Source organism: Labrus mixtus, chromosome 19 (assembly GCF_963584025.1).
Source record: "Labrus mixtus chromosome 19, fLabMix1.1, whole genome shotgun sequence".
In the NCBI taxonomy this organism is placed as follows: domain Eukaryota; kingdom Metazoa; phylum Chordata; class Actinopteri; order Labriformes; family Labridae; genus Labrus; species Labrus mixtus.
The window spans coordinates 15,348,468-15,369,001 of NC_083630.1; the positions used below are offsets into that span (position 1 = coordinate 15,348,468).

The 20,534-nt window shown below is 41.7% G+C and overlaps 1 protein-coding gene across 3 annotated transcripts in view; it reads left to right on the forward strand.

The window, feature by feature from the left end:
* The window catches only part of oxsr1b (oxidative stress responsive kinase 1b), a 38,546-nt gene that overhangs the window by 16,150 nt on the left and 1,862 nt on the right, over nucleotides 1–20,534 (forward strand). For 2 of the 3 annotated variants that reach the window (XM_061064079.1, XM_061064081.1), the window contains exons 4-18: nucleotides 5,462–5,603; nucleotides 12,971–13,026; nucleotides 13,272–13,381; nucleotides 13,786–13,887; nucleotides 14,008–14,141; nucleotides 14,780–14,828; nucleotides 15,923–15,988; nucleotides 16,072–16,194; nucleotides 16,366–16,443; nucleotides 18,277–18,312; nucleotides 19,015–19,191; nucleotides 19,347–19,402; nucleotides 19,591–19,643; nucleotides 19,786–19,854; nucleotides 20,045–20,109. In XM_061064079.1, the coding sequence (XP_060920062.1) occupies nucleotides 5,462–5,603; nucleotides 12,971–13,026; nucleotides 13,272–13,381; nucleotides 13,786–13,887; nucleotides 14,008–14,141; nucleotides 14,780–14,828; nucleotides 15,923–15,988; nucleotides 16,072–16,194; nucleotides 16,366–16,443; nucleotides 18,277–18,312; nucleotides 19,015–19,191; nucleotides 19,347–19,402; nucleotides 19,591–19,643; nucleotides 19,786–19,854; nucleotides 20,045–20,109 (1,316 nt within the window). The remainder of the gene's footprint in view (nucleotides 1–5,461; nucleotides 5,604–12,970; nucleotides 13,027–13,271; nucleotides 13,382–13,785; nucleotides 13,888–14,007; nucleotides 14,142–14,779; nucleotides 14,829–15,922; nucleotides 15,989–16,071; nucleotides 16,195–16,365; nucleotides 16,444–18,276; nucleotides 18,313–19,014; nucleotides 19,192–19,346; nucleotides 19,403–19,590; nucleotides 19,644–19,785; nucleotides 19,855–20,044; nucleotides 20,110–20,534) is intronic. The other variant, XM_061064080.1, reaches the window with a different exon arrangement.

Below are 20,534 nucleotides of genomic sequence, written 5' to 3' on the forward strand. Positions count from 1 at the left end.
ACCCTACGTTGAATCTAGTTAGTTTGTAACTTAAGCTGTGTCATTGTTCTGGTTATACAACACAGATGTTAATGTTCATCTAAACTAGTAGAGTGTAACACTAACACTAACCAAAATATTGTAGCAGAAACAAAGTTTTTAACTTCATGTGACCAACGAGTGAAAAGCATTTTTCTTAATGTTTTTTTACAGTGCTGAATGTGGTGCTTCATTTAAGAGACTAACAGCTTAAAATAGCTTCTGCTGACGGCAATTAATTGAGAAAAAGCGACCAAAAGGTTTGTAAAATATGACAGCACTTCACGATAAGGTGATAACTAAAGCCTACACCCTTAATCTACAGCAAGTGTAAAATAACTACGGGGTGAAATCATCAACGTAAACAACAGGTAGTTTAACGGTACTCTAGTATAGGGCGGAGCAAAAGATCTCCGCTCATTGAAAAAGAAATCAGGAGTACAAACAAAACCATCATACATTTCTAAGGGATGTAATGTATCGCAGAGAGCGCCCTGGTAACGCCAAACAGGCAGGAAAACACCTCTACCCCTTCATCATCCTACAAGTTAGTCAACCTTTCAAAACAATACACCATGGCGACTGTGTTTTACGGAGGACTTTACACCTACTACAACCTGGGTGTAAGATTGAAGTTTTAAACTTCTACCATTGTTTGAACTATCTCAGCTGGTGCAACACCTAAATCACAAGACGTGCGTCCGTAATGAGCAATTACATTCAAACTCGGCTACATTTTAACTTGAGTATAGCTGGTGCAAGCCAGTGCCGGTCTTCCACAGATCCAGAAAGTCTCCCTTTACAGCAACATACCTTAAAAGAGCCAATGAAGCCACTGAAACCTGCCAACACTCACTTTTAAATCGTGGTGTCAGTTCAAATACATAAGTTTGTACGCCGTTAGAGGCTACAATTGCAGGTATGCATGTTACACAAAAACCCTTTACATCAGTGGATTCATTTTGACACTCCCTTCAGTAAGAGTCTTACAGTCATCCTTGATGCTGATGAACTGTTGAACCTGTGAACTTTTTGAGATTAGTGAAAGTGAGTTTAATGCGAGGCTCCTTAGATCATACACTTTAATATCGGATGTCCAAATACAATGATGTAATGGGAAGAGCTCTAAGATCCCCTCAATCCTCTCTGGAAAGTCCTTTCAAGGCCAGACCTTTTTGAGCTCATCTTTTCAGGTAGTTACCCAGCATGCACAGAACTTTTCAGGAAAAATCCTGTTCCGAATGTGACATGCGAACAACTGTTTCATTACAGCGCTGCATAACCTGTCGGCGACTGGATTCACATCTAAGAGACATCCACTGATGCCCACAGGGATAGAATATGAGTCATGCCAAAGCAAGCAGAGGAATGTGTTCCCAGGAGATTAGTGTGCTGCCCCTCACCGACCCACAATCACGGCTGCCGAGCTCAATCGAAATGCCACTCCGAGTGAATTCCAGCTTAAGACAGATTGTTATTGACGGTTTGAATTTAGCATATGAAAAGACTTTGTCAAGTTTGGAGCCAGTGGATTTGTCACATCATGATGTGGCCCTCAGCTATTGCCAGAATGCTGACAGGGAGCTTTGATTGTGAATCTAGGTTCACAGAGTAAAGACAATGGTGTCTTAACATGCAGAATTACCTTTGTGTCATAGTGTTCCCGTCCCGTAGAAAATGATGCAGCATACGACAGTTTTGACGGAAACTTGAGCCAACAATCATCTCTTCTTCACCACCTATGTCTCCCTCGTGCCACACCCTCCCTCCACCCTTTTTAACTTTGCTTGGCATTCCCCATCGGCCTTTTGCACTCTTGGCACAAGCTCTCACCTCCTTTGTCCACTTTTCCCTATTTCCCTCTCTTCCCCTTTTCTCTCTTCGTATCCTCTCCCTGCGTCCCATGCTTCGGACCAGGTGATCGAGAAGTCTGTTTAACTGACCGGGCTTGATGTAGCGGAGTCAAGAGGCGTTATGTTGAACCTTCACAGTTTGAGTTTGAAATCCAAAGAAAAAATGAGAGATTTGCTTAATCCAGCATGAAATGATGATTTGACATTTTCCAGAGTTTTTACACGCTCTGTAGTGCACCGCACTGTCAAGACTTCATTGATGCCCTGTGATTTGTCTTCCCTCTGGGCCTTGGACATGTCCTGTTCATACACGGCCCAACAGGTGTCATTTATCTTTGAAGCTTCAGTCTTTTCCCATGCAAAATGAACTTTTGATTGTTAACCTGTCAGTAAAAGTGTCAGCCAGTTGAAACAACCTAATGAAGCATGCAGAGTTCAATCAAATGCATCTGAAAGAGGCTGACAAGGCTGACATTTAGTGGTCCTCCAAAGTCTGCATCAAGCTGTGTGTGTGTGTGTGTGTGTGTGTGTGTGTGTGTGTGTGTGCACTTTAGAAATAATCTCCCCTCACTGCTGCCTCGGCTTGAAGAAGACTTGGCAATCTATGATCAAGGAAACTGTTCTTCACTTCTTTTTGTCATTCCGTTACTCTCCTTCTTTCTCTTTGTTTTAAGATGGTCCAATAACACTTCATTAGCTGTACCAAGTCTGATACCTTTACTTCAGTCTTGGGTGATACCAAGTTTCCCCAGATATCAAAATATACAAATCATTGGTGAAGTTAATGCTCACATGCTAGCTTAGACCCATGCTAAACTCTTGAAGCGCTTCATTGTTGTAGGTTTGTGTTGCAAAATGGTAACGTACCTGAAAAAGTAAAGAAGAGCCAGTATTGGTTTATTGCCTTGAATAACAGAACTTATACCACACTATTGGAAGCCGATACTGACTCGGCCACAAGAATTGGCACCAGGGATTTTACCAGTGACTCATTTTCCTGTTGATTAAATGTAAATATAAAGCAGACTGGTCGACTAGTCTGAAGGCAAGTTTATTTATAGAGCACTTTTCAAACAGCAGGCAATTCAATGTGCTTCAGACAGGCACAAACAGCATTTCAAACATTTCACAAGATAATCATAAAATAATTGTTTTTTTTTTAAAGTCTAAGAAGGCAATAAAAGTTGAGGTAAAAACAGTAGATACAAATATGTCTAATAAATAGTCATTCATCAATAGAAAACAGTAAAAAAAATAAAAAAGCACGGTAGGTAAGAAAACACTCAGAAAACACTGAAAGTTAGGAAAGCAAAGTTGAACACTGGTCAAAACCATACAACACGTGTAGCCTATTTTAATAGCTAAATGAAACCGTTCATTACATTTAGCAATAACTTCATTGACAGTTACTGCTGAAATGTGTGGCACTTTGCGACATGCATTTCTGTCATTACTCTGCAGGTAAACAATGTTCTCCTGGCTCATTACTACTACCATTAGACTACATCTCCTCTCATGCAGACCTGACTTCAAACACACTTCTTTCCTCAGGAGCTTCCTCCTTGTCACCTGTCACTTCCTGTCACATGCTCCCCCCCCCCCCCCCCCCCCCTGAAGCCACTTCAGACAGGCAGATGAATCTCATACTGAGCACAGAAGCATTGAGAGAGGAGGCAACCATGCAGGGAGAACAGAGGAGTCAAACAGGCTGCCTTTTCTCAATGAGCTTCAAAGAACTGTCACATCAGAGACGCAAGGCTTCACTCTTCTTTCACCCTCCTCTCGCTTCTTTCGAATTATCTCGCATACACACCCACTATCTTACACACTCATACACACACACGTAGTCTGCTTTTACCGCCTATTTTCATCCGTCCTCTCTTTGAATGGGGTCTCTTTTCTATTCCTCACTGCTGAATCACAATTTCTGCCGTGCACTGTAACTGCAAGAAGAACCCGTTGAACCCATCGGCTCGCCCTCCCTCTCTTTTCTTGCTCTGCCTCGCCGCTACATCCTGATGTGTCTAAATCGCTCTGCAATAACACTGTCTAGTCTCAGGTGGCCAGTCATCGCTGTCTCCTCAGGGTTATGCAGTGCTGGGCTGAGAGCTCCAGGCGAGGGCACCCTGAAGTGATTTAGCAAATAAATATCTTTGCACCCCATGTATGTGTGTGTGTGTGTGTGTGTGTGTGTGTGTGTGTGTTTGTAAGAAAGATATGGAGGGATATGTGGACAGTATGGCAGCTTGTGTTCCTGTATCACTGCAGCACAATGCAGCTTGTCAGGCAAGTGTCGTTCCATCTTTTCGCCCATTTTTCTGTCAAACCGAATGCAAATAGTGAAATTGCTTTTCAGAGAGATGTGCTTTATTCTTTTGGAAAATTGCACAAAAGAAATCAAACTCTCACAGCAGAGCAGTCTTGCTCTTCATCCAGAGCACTCCTTTTTATTCAGCCGGAGCCGGGCCGAGTGAGACGGGGTGAACTTTCGGGTCAGTGAGCGGAGAAACATTAGTTCTCTATTCAGCCAGGAACACTCAAAACAAAGCAACAGTTTGACTTATAACCTCCAATGTCAACATGAACACCAACTATTTATGCAGATATCAGGCCACTTCTAAGGCATCATGGGTAAATGCACACACAATATGTCACTGTGGAGCTTAGTTCATATTTGTGAACTTTTAAATTGAATTGAACTGCAGAGAGACGGACGTAATGATGATGTCACTGGGGTAAAAAGAAAACTTTGCGCTGCTCTATTGAAAAACAAATAATGTCATGACTCTGACAGTAGCCATGGTGATTTTTTAAACTGTGAGCTCAACATCCAAATGAGTCTCATTTGGATGAAAAAAAAACCTCAAGCCTGTGTGCCTCCAAAGTAAAATCTAATTTAAAGTCACTGAACCGAGTCCAAAAAAATTATCAACAATTCAAGGCTTGTGGCTGTTCACTCACTGAGAAATCTGACAGTGTTTAGAGATACCGACTCTGCTCTCTAAAATCACAGCTTAAAAACTGATTCTTTCCGTAAACCATTAAAGTATGCATACAAGTGAATGTATTGATTTGTCTTTCTATACCATTGGTTTGTTGTGCCATGGCCAAAGTCAAAGGTCATGGTGATTATTTGACCAAAGGGATTTTGTCTTAACCAAACTAAATCAGTGGTTTTTCCCTTCAATGTTTCTTCCCTCAGTGAAACTGGGAAAAAGTTCTTGTGTGTATCCGCAGTCTGATTCACCCAAACAATATTAGCTTATAAACTAATTATCTTGACTAATAGCCTGCCAATCCATGGGGAAGTTTTTGTTTTCATAAATATGGTTTGGTTTTTAGAGTAGGTTTAACAAATTATTTGGAGCTGGCCTGAGGTGACTTTCTCATTGATGCGGGAGCTAAGTCATCTCAAGACCAGACACAGACAGTTTCCTCACCCTGAGGCCCTACTCTGGATAGTTTTCATTTTTTTCTCAGACATTAACGTTGACAGTCACAAATGTAGTTTTCATCAGAGATAATCGACGCGTGTCATCATTGAATTCTTTTTTTTTTTTATTAACCACCGTCCTGTGGTTGTTTCCCAGGCTCCGTGCTGGACGTGATCAAGCACACCATCTCACGAGGCGAACACAAGACGGGCGTCCTGGACGAGGCCAGTATAGCCACGGTGTTGAAAGACGTGCTCGATGGCCTGGAGTACCTACACAAGAACGGACAGATCCACAGGTAACAAGACTCACAGCCCTCCACTCTGGTACTGTAATCAAGCAGACACAGGACGTTCCATTGTCTACTAACACGGCAGCTTTATAAGACTTCACCTTGAGGGTTAATGGAGCCCAAATACTCAACTCTACCCCTGACTTTCTCCTCTCTGTTCCTCCTCTAAAATGTCTTACTTATATTAAATCCACTACCTCCACTACATGGGACGCTGTGTATTTTTAGTGCAGTATTTTAATCTTGTTATTTGCACAGAAATTCTGTTTGAGGGCAGTCATGCAGATACGAGTTGGTTCCCACTTTAAAACAGACGACTGTACATGACAGTAACAGTGCATATCTTCAGCTAAGCTATGCTAATGCCCACTGTCATAAGGTGCAGTAGTGTACTTATTAGCATGACTGTGTAATTCTACATTATCTGGACTTATCGTGTTACTATGAGATCCTCATTATGTGGCATCCTGCTGCCTGCACACTTATTTCCATTGTTCAGTTCAGATGTTTTAGCAGTCTGTGAAATGACTTCATGGTCTTAGTTTATGATTTAATGCATAGTTCAATACACAGAAGTGATTGGTGTTAGTTATCAGTATAGGCAGATAGGAAATGGGAAATGGCATTTTTCAGCATGCCACTTTCACTCCTAAAGGTCAGGAGTGTCATCCCGCTCTGTTTGGAGATGAGGCAGTAAACTAACCCCAGTGAGTCTACAACAAGTGATCCAGAAGAAGAAGCAGGAATGATGTGCTCATGTTGTACCTCTTAGGTGTTTTTAATGTTACCAAAGAGGGGCTTCGCCTGATTCAGAAGTTTGTCAAATCACTTTTTGGTCACATTTATTCTCCTGATCTTCTTCTTCTTAGATCAATATCTCGCACAACTCTGATATCAGCCAATATGAGTCGAATATTTCAGATTCGAGATACTTATCTGTGAGTTTCCCAAAGTTCCAGCTCTGGACCAAACATTTACTTCCAACAAATCCTGATAGTGTCTAAAAGTCACATCTTCATTAACAATATCATTAAGGTCATAGAAAGATAGTATTCAGTTAAGTGGCTTAAATTAGCTGCAGCTCGTCCTAAAGCCCTGTTGGAGTTTAAGTTGGTGAACTGTATTGTTACAGATTATCATTACCTGGTCTGTTTGTTTATAAGAGGAGGAGACCTCGAGGGATAATTCAGCTCTATTTTGGTAAAAATCCGCCCACTCAGGGGTTTTCATGACTTCCAATGCAAAAAAAAATCCATAAGTAGACGACCACTACTGTGCTGATAATCTTTTAGTTACTATTTGAATGTGCACCGGTGGAATGTGTCAATGACAGATTTGCATACCACAGGAAATCTGATCCTGAAAGCCCTCCTCTGAGCCAGTTCAAGACCTGGATAAGTCCCTGCACTTAAGCTGTGACAATGAACCCAGTGGACTCTGGGCTGTAATAGTCCTTACACCACCTCGTCTGTCTTTAGTATTCATTACTTCTTTTTTTTTTTTATTTGTCTCCCTTCCTCTCCCACTGGCACACATATCGCCCAGGACAGGGTGTGTGTTTGTGTGTGTGTGTGTGTGTGTGTGTGTGTGTGTGTGTGTGTGTGTGTGTGTGTGTGTGTGTGTGTGTGTGTGTGTGTGTGTGTGTGTGTGTGTGTGTGTGTGTGTGTGTGTGTGTGTGTGTGTGTGTGTGTGTGTGTGTAAATAATGCCTTACTTTTTGCCTTGGTTAAGTTTTCAGAGCAGAAAGCTAAGGACAAACTTAGTGAAAGAGGGCGATCGAAAGCTTTGACCATGGACTGGGATGACAGATGTTGTTTTTAGCTGTGAAGACGAGGCTTTGCCTCATTAGGCTGCTGCTTAGGAAACTCCTTATCTTGAAGAGAGTATAGGTAGAGATGCAAGGAATTAGTGTAGCCACTCTTTGAATTAGGGTGTTAATTAAAAGGAAAATCAACTGCAGTATACCTCTGCTGCAGCCTTTAAGTATCCACTTTCAGCCCAGTGTGACGGGGTTATCAGTCAGAGCCAGAGAGAAGGGGAATGTTTTTCCTGAGTACTCTGTGCCGGGTCTAAGGAGACATTAGGGATTCATTAACAGATCATTCATTCATCAGCTCTGGCCGCCCCGGGGCACTGAGGTTCTACTGCTGAAAAAGAAAATGGGAGGTATTACCCCAGCGCTGAAAATCACTGACATGCTGAGAGCGTGAGAGGCGGCGGTCATTTGATCGGTGTCTGCTGATGTAAACGTGCGCTGTTCCTCCTGTGTAAGCTGGATCATATGAGTCGGAGCCTCTGGGGCAGGGGTGACGGAGAGAGCCAAGGGGGGTGAGGCTTGACGAGAGGGAGCAAGAGAGAAAGAGTCACATGGTAGGTTCCATCCAACTCAGGACGGCAGAAAAAGCAATTAGAGTGTTGCGGTCAGGGCTGTATGGCCTCAACCTGAGACATAGTAACACAAGACAGCGAAGTGCTCTACCTGCACGTTTACAGCAGCTCAGAGAGGCAGTGATTCAAGGGTGACACTTGCACTCTAACCTCAGGAGAAGGCAGACATCACACACACGACGAGAGGAAAAAACGCCTTTTCTTTTTAGATCAGGCTTTAAGGTATTTATCAAAAGAGACATTGACGATCTAACTGTTGTGGATAGTTATTTTCCTCTCTCATCTCTAAAACCTCATGTCTTCTTAGTAGTGATGGGACCAAAATAGAAATACGGCAAATAAAATTGCCTTGACTTGGGTAATATGATTATCAAATCACTAGTGCCAAATATCGATATTTCCATTTTTTTTAAAAAGGTTTCCCGGGCAATTTGACTCACTGTGTCACAACTTCATGTCTCCGCTAAGTGGTGCTTATGACATGAATGAGGCTAACATGAAAGGAAGTGAACTGGCCAAAGAAGAAGTTGACAGCAGATAGAAGAAGAAGACAGCTGGATAATGTCAGGCAGCGATTAAAACAAATTCAGAGATGAAGCTTGATAAGAAGTCCAACTAACACCAAACTGAAGTGAATAAATACATCAAGCCTGAACTTAGGGGCATACTCATATACAGTTAATCCGATATCGTGATTTTTTTATTGTATGATTGTCTTGCATCATATTGTTATATCAGGATATTATTGTTATCGTGGGTCTGGCGTTGTCTTGTGAGTTCACGGCAGGGCCCTGCTTGGGAAATGACTCAGTCAGCAGTTTAGTAATGACCAGTTAATGACTGAAGTTATGCTGCCTACGGGAACATAGACTCTCTAGCTGTGGGGGTGACGTTAGCCTAGTGGTTAGTGGGCGCGCCCCATGTACCGAGGGTATAGTCCTCCAAGCGGACAGCCAGGGTTAGAATCCGACATGTGGCTCCTCTCCTGCATGTCATTCCCCGCTCTCTCTTTCCCCGATTCCTGACTCTATCCACTTTCCTATCTCTAATAAACACCCAAAAATAAACCTTTAAAAAAAATGACACATGACAATTCAAAGCAAAGCTAAGGGAAGATATTTTTGTGGTTGGAAAGGGCACGGCTAAAAGAGAGGAGGTATTTCATCTCCATAAGGGACCCAACAAGGCGCCTCATAAACCTTCTTTTTACAGCCCTGTTAGGGGGCAATATGAGCCTGGCACCAGGATGTGATGTCACTGTAGGTGAACTGACCAGCAGAGCTGCAAGGTGCAGGGTCTGCCAGATGAGAAAGATCAATCTTCTTGACAGTTTCATTTGGCTTGTTCTCATCAGTCATTCAGTCGCTCATAAATAAGAAGAGACCACACAAACAGCGTTCATTTACCAATATTTCTCGGGTTACATAACACCTTCTAGTTTCTGGCATCAGATTGGAAAGGCTTTAATGTGCTTTAAAAATATATACATGTATGATAAATGAGTTATTCTTCCAATAGGAGCTTGACTTGTAGGAGTTGGGACTTTTAACGGCAGGTTGCCGTTTTCCTCTCCGCTACAGTTTTTCTTTGAACTTGCATGGTGCATTGTGTCACCACCTCCTCCTCCCTCCCCCTCCCCCTCCTTCTCCTCCTCCCTCCTCCTCTTCCTCTCCTGTGAATGTTAATGACTGTCTACACTCTGCAGCCTTTTCTCGGAGCGTTACAATCTGCTGCAGTGAACCATAGCCTCCGTGGTTTCTCAATGAGTGTTAGAGGGACGCAATTAGATCCCCTTAATCACTCTTAGTGAATGATGCAGTGTCATTGGACATCTTTTTATCTAAGTCATCACCTACATACAATATTCTGGTCGTATTTGTCAGAGATACGTTTTTTTTTTAATGGTTGAATTTTACAATCTGAGGAAGTCATTTAAAAACAAACATTAACAGTGTCTCAAAATGACCGCAGTAGTAAAGTGTTAGAGCTTTATTGACAAAAAGTTATCTTGACATAGAGTGAATAAAAAAAAAACTCCATAACCCAAATTTGCTCTCTAGTGCATCAACTTAAAAGCTTCCAAAAGTTTCATCTGATGACTTAATATGTCAACACTTATTCTGGATAATGAACTACACTTGCTGTCAGTCGACCACTTCCCCATTGAAATGTCATAACATCTGAATGAATCGCCATTAAATCAAGTACAGCTACTCGAAACGTCCCGAGGATGAACTCAAGGGATTTCAGTGATCTTGTGCCAAGTCTTCTCGGTTCATTAGCGTCTCAAAGTTTTCAGTCTTCTTTGAAAATATCTCTTCCTCTATTGGATGGAGTGTGTTTATAGAGACTTTCATGCCATCCCAAAATATTTTGTCCTACTGAAATTTTGCGACCCCCCCCCCCCCCCCAATCTCGTAACCTATTAGCTATTATCTGACGACAATACATGCCTCTTGGAGCGATGGCCAGCTTTTCATGACTTTCAGTTTAGCCATCAGTTAGCGGTGCTTTGCCTTTGTGACCGGTCCCACTGAAGAAGCATGAATGGTGTTGAGAGACGATTTCTTTTAAGTGTATTGCACTTACATGCAGATGTCTCTTCAGAGACTTAGATTAAAGCTAAATCGTCGCTACATGTGACCTGATGTGTTCTGGGATTGCATTACGGCAGATTGCGTTGCGCCCTTATTGCTCCAGTTTTGATGCACACAGTCAAAGAGCGCTGAAACTCTGCTGGATGTTACCAGTTTGACTACAACTAAAGCAGAACAACTTGTACTCCCAAAATCTGGTGCCCTACCTTCAGATTCTGTATTTACACGCAGAGTGAATGGAGATTAGTGATCCCCTGACTTTTTGATTTTCTATGACACATGTAAGACTTCATTCAAAGCCATGTTGTTTGGTGTAGACAATTATGCCCCTCCCTACCTGGAGGACAACTATCATCTTCCACCAACATCCTCTCAAAACTCAGATATTTGGCCTAGCTTGAACCCACAATACTTCAATAAATTATAGCTCACTTTAAGCGCAGGCTGAGGCAGTAGAAGTCGAGATGGGACCCACTGAGAGAGGGGCGGTGGTTGTGTAAACGAGGAAAAGTATTTTGGGATACTCCCAGACTCGCCTTTCAGCCTCAGGTGGTGAACTCTGCACCTCCCCTCGAATCCTTAAAAAGCAACAATCTCAAATTACCAGACAGTGAAGCATCCCTGTTGTATGTAGGTGGAGGATGAGCACGCTCTTGATTAAGCAGAAGCAGCACGTGTTAGAAAACTGGAGGGTAACTGTGACCTGATATCACCTAGCTGTTATGTCAGGGCAGCGGAGTGACGCTGGGACGAGGCGGAGAGCCGCGGAGCGACAGACGCCTGTACGGCAGCCGGCAGCCCTTTAGGCTGTCATGTTGCATTTTCATCTGCATCAACCCTAGTGCGACAGTTACATAGTTGAACTCGTCTAGACACAAATGTAGAACACAGACTACTTTTACAGCCTGAGCAAATGGCTGAAAACCCAGTTTCAGCAGAGGACACAAAATAGTCCGCCGATTCCATATCTTATGTAGTTTAAGGATGCTTTTATTTTCCCAGCAGTCATTTGGCTCTTGGGTGGGAATCCCCATCTTTGCTGTCAGCCAATTGGTTCTAATATGTTACACATGCTGCATTCCTTCCCCCTGTGGCTTCGCTGCCACTCCCTGCTCTTGTCACTGCAGAATCTGTTATTTTACTGGAGCACTCGTGGAAAAAGAAAAACTGTGACCCGTCTCTAAAAACACATTGTGTGTTCAGAGCAGGTTTCTTATGAAGCTAAAACTTCCCGTTTGAGAAAGGCCGCTCGGGCCAAACATTCTAAAGCATGCTTCAGCAGTTTTCTTGTCTGAGAAGAACAATTATCTCTGCAACTTTTGCCCCCCATCAAACTGGCTTTTAATATGAGATTATAGTTTTTTAAAAATGACTTAGTTATATCCTATAAATCTTTTTTTTAACTAAGTCATCTTCAAAGCAGACCATCTATTTTTACATTCATTGAGAAAAATATCTCTGCTGGAATGATCCAACAGCATTCTTCTTTTTGGTAAAGCTGCATACTTTTGTCTCTACTGCCCCCGTCTGGCACCAAGATGAACTGGTCAGGAAAGGAGGCTGCATCTCTTTTGAATCATTCTCTCCCCCCTCTCATCACAGTTAAACGAGCTTGATCTGGTCAGTTGTGAAAAAGGAATTAATAATAAGTCCTTGAAGATGATGTCATGTCTGTCAGTGCCCCGGTGTACTTTTTCTTTCTCCAATAAAACTCAACATTTGCTTTTGTGAAATTCTCAACAGGATAGATAACAGAATTTTGTCCCTAGGGACCTTCCTGCTCGCCTTACTTTTTTTTTTTTTTTTTTTTGCCAAACTTGAACCGTTGACTATAGCTCTAAAAGTCTGTTGCTATGACAACTCTGTCTGGGTGGTGAGTTGGCAGTATTCACTCAGTGAAGCAGCCTGGACATTTTTGTGAGAGTGTGCACGGAGGCAGACGGGCAAGCCAGACAGCTTTCCCTGCTGAATCCTCTTATCACCACCAGGGGAGGCTGAACAAAGACGAACAAATTAACCGCAGACTCTATGAGGTGGTAATAAAGTCTGAAGGTGAACGAGTTTACAATAAAAAGAATGAAGCGGTAAAGCCTTTTTTATTGCGCTAAGATGTGTAACATATCGACATTTTTGAGAATCTTTCAATCAGCAATTTAGTAAAAACGAGATCCTTAGCTCTGGTTTAAGAAGGCAACATAATTAAATATGTCATATCTCATAAGAGATGAGGCTATGTTTCCAAAAACACAAGTTAACCTTTAAATGAGTCGGTTTTTTTCTGACTTTATTTGTTTCACAGTTAGTTTTGACTTTCTCTAAGCACTTAATCTTCTGTTCTGTGTCAGAAGTAAATCTTATAATACACACATTCATGTCTTGTCTTTCCCAGGGATCTTAAGGCTGGAAACATTCTCCTCGGGGATGACGGCTCAGTGCAAATTGCAGGTATTTTGCCGCGGGGCAGCACCACATTTCAACAGCTGTCACTGCTGATCCAGATAAAGTGTGAAGAAGTAGTTGTGTCATGCTATCACCTGATTTCCACCTGTTAGACTTCAAACTCTGTTCCTCCATCTCAGCGTGTTTATGCACAGAGACTAAGAGCTAAAGAAATAAACATCATAATGTACGCTTTGTGTGTGTGTGTTTTTCTTCATTCTTCTCCTCTGTCTCTCTTCTCTCTCCTTCAGACTTCGGCGTCAGTGCCTTTCTATCCACAGGTGGTGACATCACAAGAAACAAAGTGCGCAAGACGTTTGTGGGAACGCCATGCTGGATGGCCCCGGAGGTTATGGAGCAGGTTGGTTGTCTCTAGCCTAGAAGTGTCCATGGCAACGGGGGAGCTCACAGTCAGACACTGCTGTATCTAAACAGGCAAAAACAGCAAATGATCATTGACAAAGAAGTCTACACTTTCTTACTTGCATCCTTACTTAGGAAGCTGAAACAATTTTAGAAATCTTAAGCCTGTGGCCAAAAGTGATCTTGCATGACTCAGCACTACAAGACCTTCTGTAAGACTCTCATGCCTGAAGCAGTTCACATTCAAATCATGGTCTGTTTTGTTGCTCTCTTCTATGACAGACAACCCTTTTTTTTCTCTGAACACACTTTGCGTTCTGTGTTTTAGTTTGTGGTTCTTATTAACACGTAACGATGGAGATTATCTGTAAAAGTTGATGATATATGGTTCTGTCTTTACAGGTCAGGGGTTATGACTTCAAAGCAGATATTTGGAGCTTTGGGATCACGGCAATTGAGCTTGCAACAGGAGCCGCACCTTACCACAAATACCCACCAATGAAGGTGAAGGCATGGTCGAGCAATTTAACCTACCTCGAAATGTGTATTTGATGCCAAACAACAAATGCAAAGTCATACTTTTATTTTTAAATGTCTGACTGAACAACTCTCTGGTTTCTTCAGGTCTTGATGCTGACGCTGCAGAATGACCCTCCAGCCCTGGAGACCGGCATCACGGACAAGGAGACGGTAAAGAAATACGGCAAATCCTTCAGGAAGTTGATCTCCATGTGTCTTCAGAAGGACCCAGAGAAAAGGTGTTAGTTGTAAAACCTTTACATTTAACCCCTTCCACACATGCAATGCAATCACGAAATGTTTGGCTCCAAGTGTGAACGCAAACGGCAGAATTGTTCCCCCCCTGACTATACTCACACGCCAGCCTCCTCGTAAAAAAAAATACTTTGTTTCTTCATACGGCATCTTGGAAATGCTGTAAACTTTATGCTTTTGTTTCTGCAACATCCTTTTTATGTCACTCTTTGTCTCTCTGTCTGATGGGGGAAAATCTCCAGCTGTGAGGGAAATTTGTTGAAGTCAACTGGAAAATGTCAGAGACCTAATATCCTGACATTTTCTAGTAAATTATCAGAATGCATGTGTGACAGGGGCTATAAAGCCTTGCAACATAAATATACAACACACATTACTCTGCAGCAGCACACTGGATCCATTCAATCAAAGGCAATAATGTTCTTTTTTTTAATCTGCTTAAAGCATGCAATAAGTGTTATTACAGATAGTTAACTTATCGTCCATGGAACTTTTTTTCTATAGACTGTAAGTTAACTTCTACTTAACACCATGTTAACATATGTTGCAGAACATTTCTAGGTTCTGTGTGATAAATGCTCACTTGACCAGACTCATTCATGTTCACCGTGCTGTTTTTCAGGCCAACATCCTCAGAGCTGTTGAAGCATAAATTCTTTCAGAAAGCAAAGGTAGGTGCGTAAGCTCCCACTGTGCCTGAGCCTGAATCAGTTACACAATGAGTCAGCATCATCCCTGTTTCATCAGTTAGGCTGGTTGATGAGTAAAAGTCTGAGCCTGCAGAACTGATAGGATGGCCCCACATTGGCCTCTGTTTAATATTAAGCCGACCGCTATGACTGTGCTTTTAACTTTTGAAGGAGGCTTTAATGTAAGATTAAAAAATAAACCAGTAATATCTCCGTGCTTAAGCGTTTCGTCTGAGTCAGGCTACGTCTAACTCAACTTGTCAGTGTGTCTGACCAAGATTGAGGCTATGGCAGCGTTCATCTTGTTATTGACCATGTAGAGCTGTTTTTAACAAAGGCAGGCTAACTCCAGCCTCTGGCTGTGCAGTACCCATAGGAACAACTGAAGTGCTGGCTCAGCGTGTCACATCTCCAAATACAACCTTTGGACCTGAAACAGCAAGAAGTGTAGTACCCTGTGTGTACAGAAGAGGGCAGGCTTTAGTAGTGTTTCAGAACTCAAACTCCTCTGGCACAAATCAGCCACTTTATTGGATGAATGCCAAACTGCAATTGAGATCTGGATTTACAAGAGAAGTCTGTTAGTCAATGAAATTTTAATCCCAAATGAAAAATCTCTTTTTGAAAAGAATACAAATCTCACACTGACAGTTACAGTATGATTATGTGGTGTAACGTACTTAAAGCTTGATTTCAATAACCTTCAGTTTCTGTAAAAGCCTTACAGTAGTAAGAAGTAAGTTCATACAAAGGAATTTAAAATGTAAGCAAGAACTCTGAAATGAAATGAAGCAGGTGTCACATTCTCTAAATGGACTTTATACATTTCAATAAGTTTGGAGCCATGACAGCTAAAGCCTGCTCACCACAGTCAGCAGCCCTCGTTTTGATGACCCTCTACCGAGTCTGCACCTGACTCATAGAAAATATGTCCGGGCAGGTTGAATAAAAGTGAAGAGTCCTTTAAAGTAGTTCAATGGATCTGGCCTTATTTCTCAGACAGGAAGCTGGTGTTGATTTTTGTTGGTAGGAGGAATTTGGAGTGACAGCCATTTCTTTCTATCTTCATGCAACAGACACACGAGTATTTACATGAGAAGTTACTCCAGAGGGCGCCGACAATAACAGAGAGGTCGAAAAGGGTAAGAAGGCCAACGTTTTGAATTTACACTTTGTGCTTTATTACTAAGAGCATGAGCTCAACCGTGTGGGGCTGTGTTGTCAGGTACGTCGAGTGCCCGGCTCCAGCGGTCGCCTGCATAAAACGGAGGACGGTGAATGGGAGTGGAGTGACGACGAGCTAGATGAAGAAAGTGAGGAAGGCAAATTAGCTGTTGCTGCCTTAAGGGTGAGAGAAACATGCAGCCCTGTTTTTTATTTTTTTTCTCCCCACATACACATCCATTTATTACACTTCACATCTCCTCTTTTCATCACTCAAAGTATTGTCATGTCTGTGCATTAGCATGTTTGTCCATTGTCTTTTCCACTGAGTCTCCTGTGTGTGTTTTCGGCCAAGGAGCAGCAGGTGAAGCCTGTTAGCGCCACCAGGCGACAAGTGCGCTTCTCCCTCCCGCTCGAGTTGCCTGCAGCCAGGGTTGTTCACTTGTCAACACAATACAGATGGCATTCCCCTAACAAGGAAGGACTCTCTTTAGGGAGCACGTGGTCTGTAGAAAGGGCAGAAATTAGCTTATAGGAAGAAGTGTGGAGAAACAGGCGTATGACAGGTTGTAGTGTGTACAAGCATTTATGGTTACCTTTACAGTTGGGGATCAGGTGTTATCTTGAATTTTTGTTCGATAAGCACTTTAAAGGTCTTAAAACTTTATCAGAGTAGATCTCCGCACAGTCGAGCGCTTATCTTCCAGATAGTAGAGATTAGAGTTTCCTGCATTATATAACTTCGCAAATCAGAAGACAAACGTAATTATCAGACTTAAGTTTTGCGATTGGTCTGTTTTAAAGGGAACGTTACAAAATAATTTATCAGCACAGGGGAGAACTGGACCCACAGTTGAACAGTTTGTCGACGTGTTAGTCTGTAGATTCTGACTGACGTCGCCCATTAGAAGACATTTTAAGAAGTTTATTAAATTCTTAGATGTACTTGTTCTTCCTCAAAAGATATAAAGAACATGCAGGTACCACTACTTGGTTCCTGTTTACAGGTTTATAACTTCAAATCAACGATCTCAATCAAGTGTTTTATGAGAGATGAGAGTTACCTTCCTGGAAGCCATCTGTATTTCTTTTTCTACTTTTCAATCATCCTTAATTTATACTGATCAAATTTAATCAATAAAAGCAAATTTCTTATCAAACCATGTTAATGAGTTATCAACGTTAACGAGTCAAGGGATTCTAAATTGGACATCATCTTAGCTGCTATGATGCTGTTTAACGAGGCAAACTGAACCGAAGATTCTCACACCTGCTTTAAAGTATAGTATGTTGAACTGATGCCTGTTTTTCTAAGGCATGATTTGCTCATTCCTCCCTCTAAATAAAGACACATGCTGTCAGGCTACAGAGGACGCTGCGTACCTGAGTGTTCTGTCTGTGTGCTGACACAGTCTCTGAAGTAACTGCCTGAATACGCAGCCACTCTGTCTGAATCAAACGTCAGGTCCCTGAGCTGATTTGATATCTGACATCAGCCACACATCACATCGCTTCAGTTTGTCCTCACGCGTGTCTGACTCCACGTTCTTTGGCGTGTTTGCCTTTAAGTTGAATTGTGCTTTGATTTATTTTCCGCACGTTGACATTGTGACCATATAACAGTGTGACCTTCACTTTGATTTTGTAATCACTTTTTTTTTTTTTGCATCTTTCTGCTTTGGCAATCTCAAAACAAAAACTGCCAACAAACAAAATGAATTTTCACTCGTTTCGACTTAATCACCAGCACCTAGAACAGAGCAACAGGGCAATCCAATCTGTGAGCACTAGGAGAGTCCTTTTCCCGGTTTATGTCTTCTGAAAATTGCTTTTGTTTATTGCTCATCCATTGAATTAAATACTTGAACAATCACTCTACTTCATCACATTGATTCAAAAAATACTTTCCCATAAATCCGGCCTTATTATTGATTTGCAGTATTCTTTGAAATAGCTTCATGTAAGCAGAGATTTTGAAGTTATTGCTCTCCATGCTGACATTAGAAATCTCTTCTGTCACATCACACTTTAATTTCAGCCCCAGTCAGAGACAGTCACTGCATCAAATCACAGTATCCACCTTAAAGGAGATATAGACTCAGCAGGTGTAGAAGTGAGGAAAGTGAACGAGTGTGCGGTTTTATTCTGTTTACCTCTCATGCTTTCTGTGTGGTTTTTTTTTTGCATCCGTGCATGCTCTTTATGCATCACTAAAGCTGTCACTTAGATATTCTTGTCTGAGCTCTACTCTTACTGTCTTCAACAGTCTCCCAGAGTGAAGGAGGGATCCCAGAACTCAGAGGTGAGTTTCACTTTTCTTTACACTTCACTAAACTTAATTAATTCCAGACAATTTACAGATTCATGATTTGTTTCAGTCTTGTAAAAAGGAGGGGAAAAAAGCATCCAATTTATGTAATTAGTATGTCGGCAGGTTATCTAAATTGAGGAAGTGGACCTTGAGTTAAGATTATTTTATGAAACAAATATTTACCTTTTTGTTGATATGTTTGATGACAATGTGCAAGGACTGGAGACTCCCACAGTTTACAAACTATCCTCTTACCACAAGCCAGCGGTGTGAATGTTGTTTCAGACATGCAGGAGAAGCTGCTGTGAACAGTGCAGGGGTGAGACAACATGTCCATACAGCAATATATCATCTTCCTGAGTCGTTATGGTGTCGCTGGTACCAAATATCCATTTATTTATTTTTTGTTAATACAGCGCTCTGAGCAGATTTTCCTGCCAATTTTCACCATGTCACTACTTCATGACAACCCTGCACTGTACCTTTGTAGAGGCATTTCATATTCTGTTGTGATGTATCAAAATATGATTGTCTTGCAGTATATGAATGATCACAGAATTGCTGTGTTGTGAGTTACTCCTGAGTTATTCTCATCCCTAGCTACATTTTCATCCCTCTTTGGATAAAATATTAACAGGTAGTTGTTTTAATAAGTCACTCAAAGGCTGCTCTGTGTTTGATTATATCTGCCAGGTTTTCCAGACTCCTGAGCCTTTAAGTAGTCAACCCCAGCCGGCCGCCGCAGGTCAGGCAGAACTACCTCAGGCTGTAGGCCAGGTTCCACTGCAGCCCACACCAGTCAACACTCAATCCACTGCCCAGGCTGCATCTCCCACACCAGGCATTCCCACTGCTGCTGCTCTCACACAGGTCAAACAGCAGTTTCTTTAAGACTTCAGATTAGTCTGCCACCTGATGCTCACTCATTTCCATACTATATCTTCTTATAGTCCTTTATACATGGGAACAATATTTTCAAGCTCATATTCTCCTCAAATCAAACATCATCTTCTGTTCTTTGACAGGTTCCAGCCGGCATGGGAGATTCAAAGGCTCCCATTAGTTTGGTATTAAGGTTAAGGTATGTTTCTCCATTACCACATCAAAACCATGAAAGTTCTCTATGCTTTTTTTATAATATATAGAAGTGTTTACAGACTTTTGGATCCTGCTGAATGCACTTTCAGTTCAGTGAAAAGAGTCAATAACGTTATACAATGATGAGTCTTAACGCGTCTGATCCGGTCTCTTCTCAAAAATACTCCACAGGAATTCAAAGAAGGAGCTAAACGATATCCGCTTTGAATTCATGCCAGGGAGAGGTGCGTAGAGTTGCTCTTTTTTTAAGAATCAAAACCAAACCTCTATTGTCAAGTATTTTTTTTTTTTTTTTTTAAAGTGTCTTACCATTTTGTGCAATCAGTAAGGGAAACTGACGATGTTCTGCTGCTGTGCTTTTTGCAGACACAGCAGATGGCGTGTCACAGGAGCTGGTGTCAGCAGGCCTGGTGGATGGGAGAGACTTAGTAATAGGTCAGTGATAAAACCATTCCTCTGCCCTTACACATAAGAACATTTACCCCGCCCCCTTTAGGAGACTAGAAAAAAATCAATGGATCATATTATTAAATGTTTGCACTCACTGTCTCATATTCCTTCTCAACACAAACACAATGACATGTTATTTTGTTCCATTTCACTGAAACGCTGTCTTTCTTTTCAGTTGCTGCAAATTTGCAGAAAATAGTTGATGAACCTCAAGCCAATAAAAATGTCACTTTCAAACTGGTGAGTCTTTAACTTTCATTTGATTCAACTTTTTTCCTGAAGTCACTTGTAGGGAATGGATTGTGGTTGTACTGCGATTGTGATGCAGCACAAGAGAGAATTCTTAGTATGTTTTTTAAGAAAATCTGGCAGAAAGTGTTGGTCTGCAACAGTCTAGTTGTATCGAGGGAACAAAATAAATGGTTTACTTGACCTTTAAATAGTAGAACTGTTGTATAAATATAAAATCAGACTTAAGGTCCTGCGTACTCCACGGTCTATTGTCTATTACCCAATCAAAGCCGAGCTGACGGTCAGTACAAGTGTGATACTGCTAAAGTAAAACATGTTCATCATTGTCTCACACTGTTATGAAATGCACGTTTGATTATAATTTGCCACTCAATGACGACATGTTTTTTTTCCCACTGCTTGTTCTGTGTGTT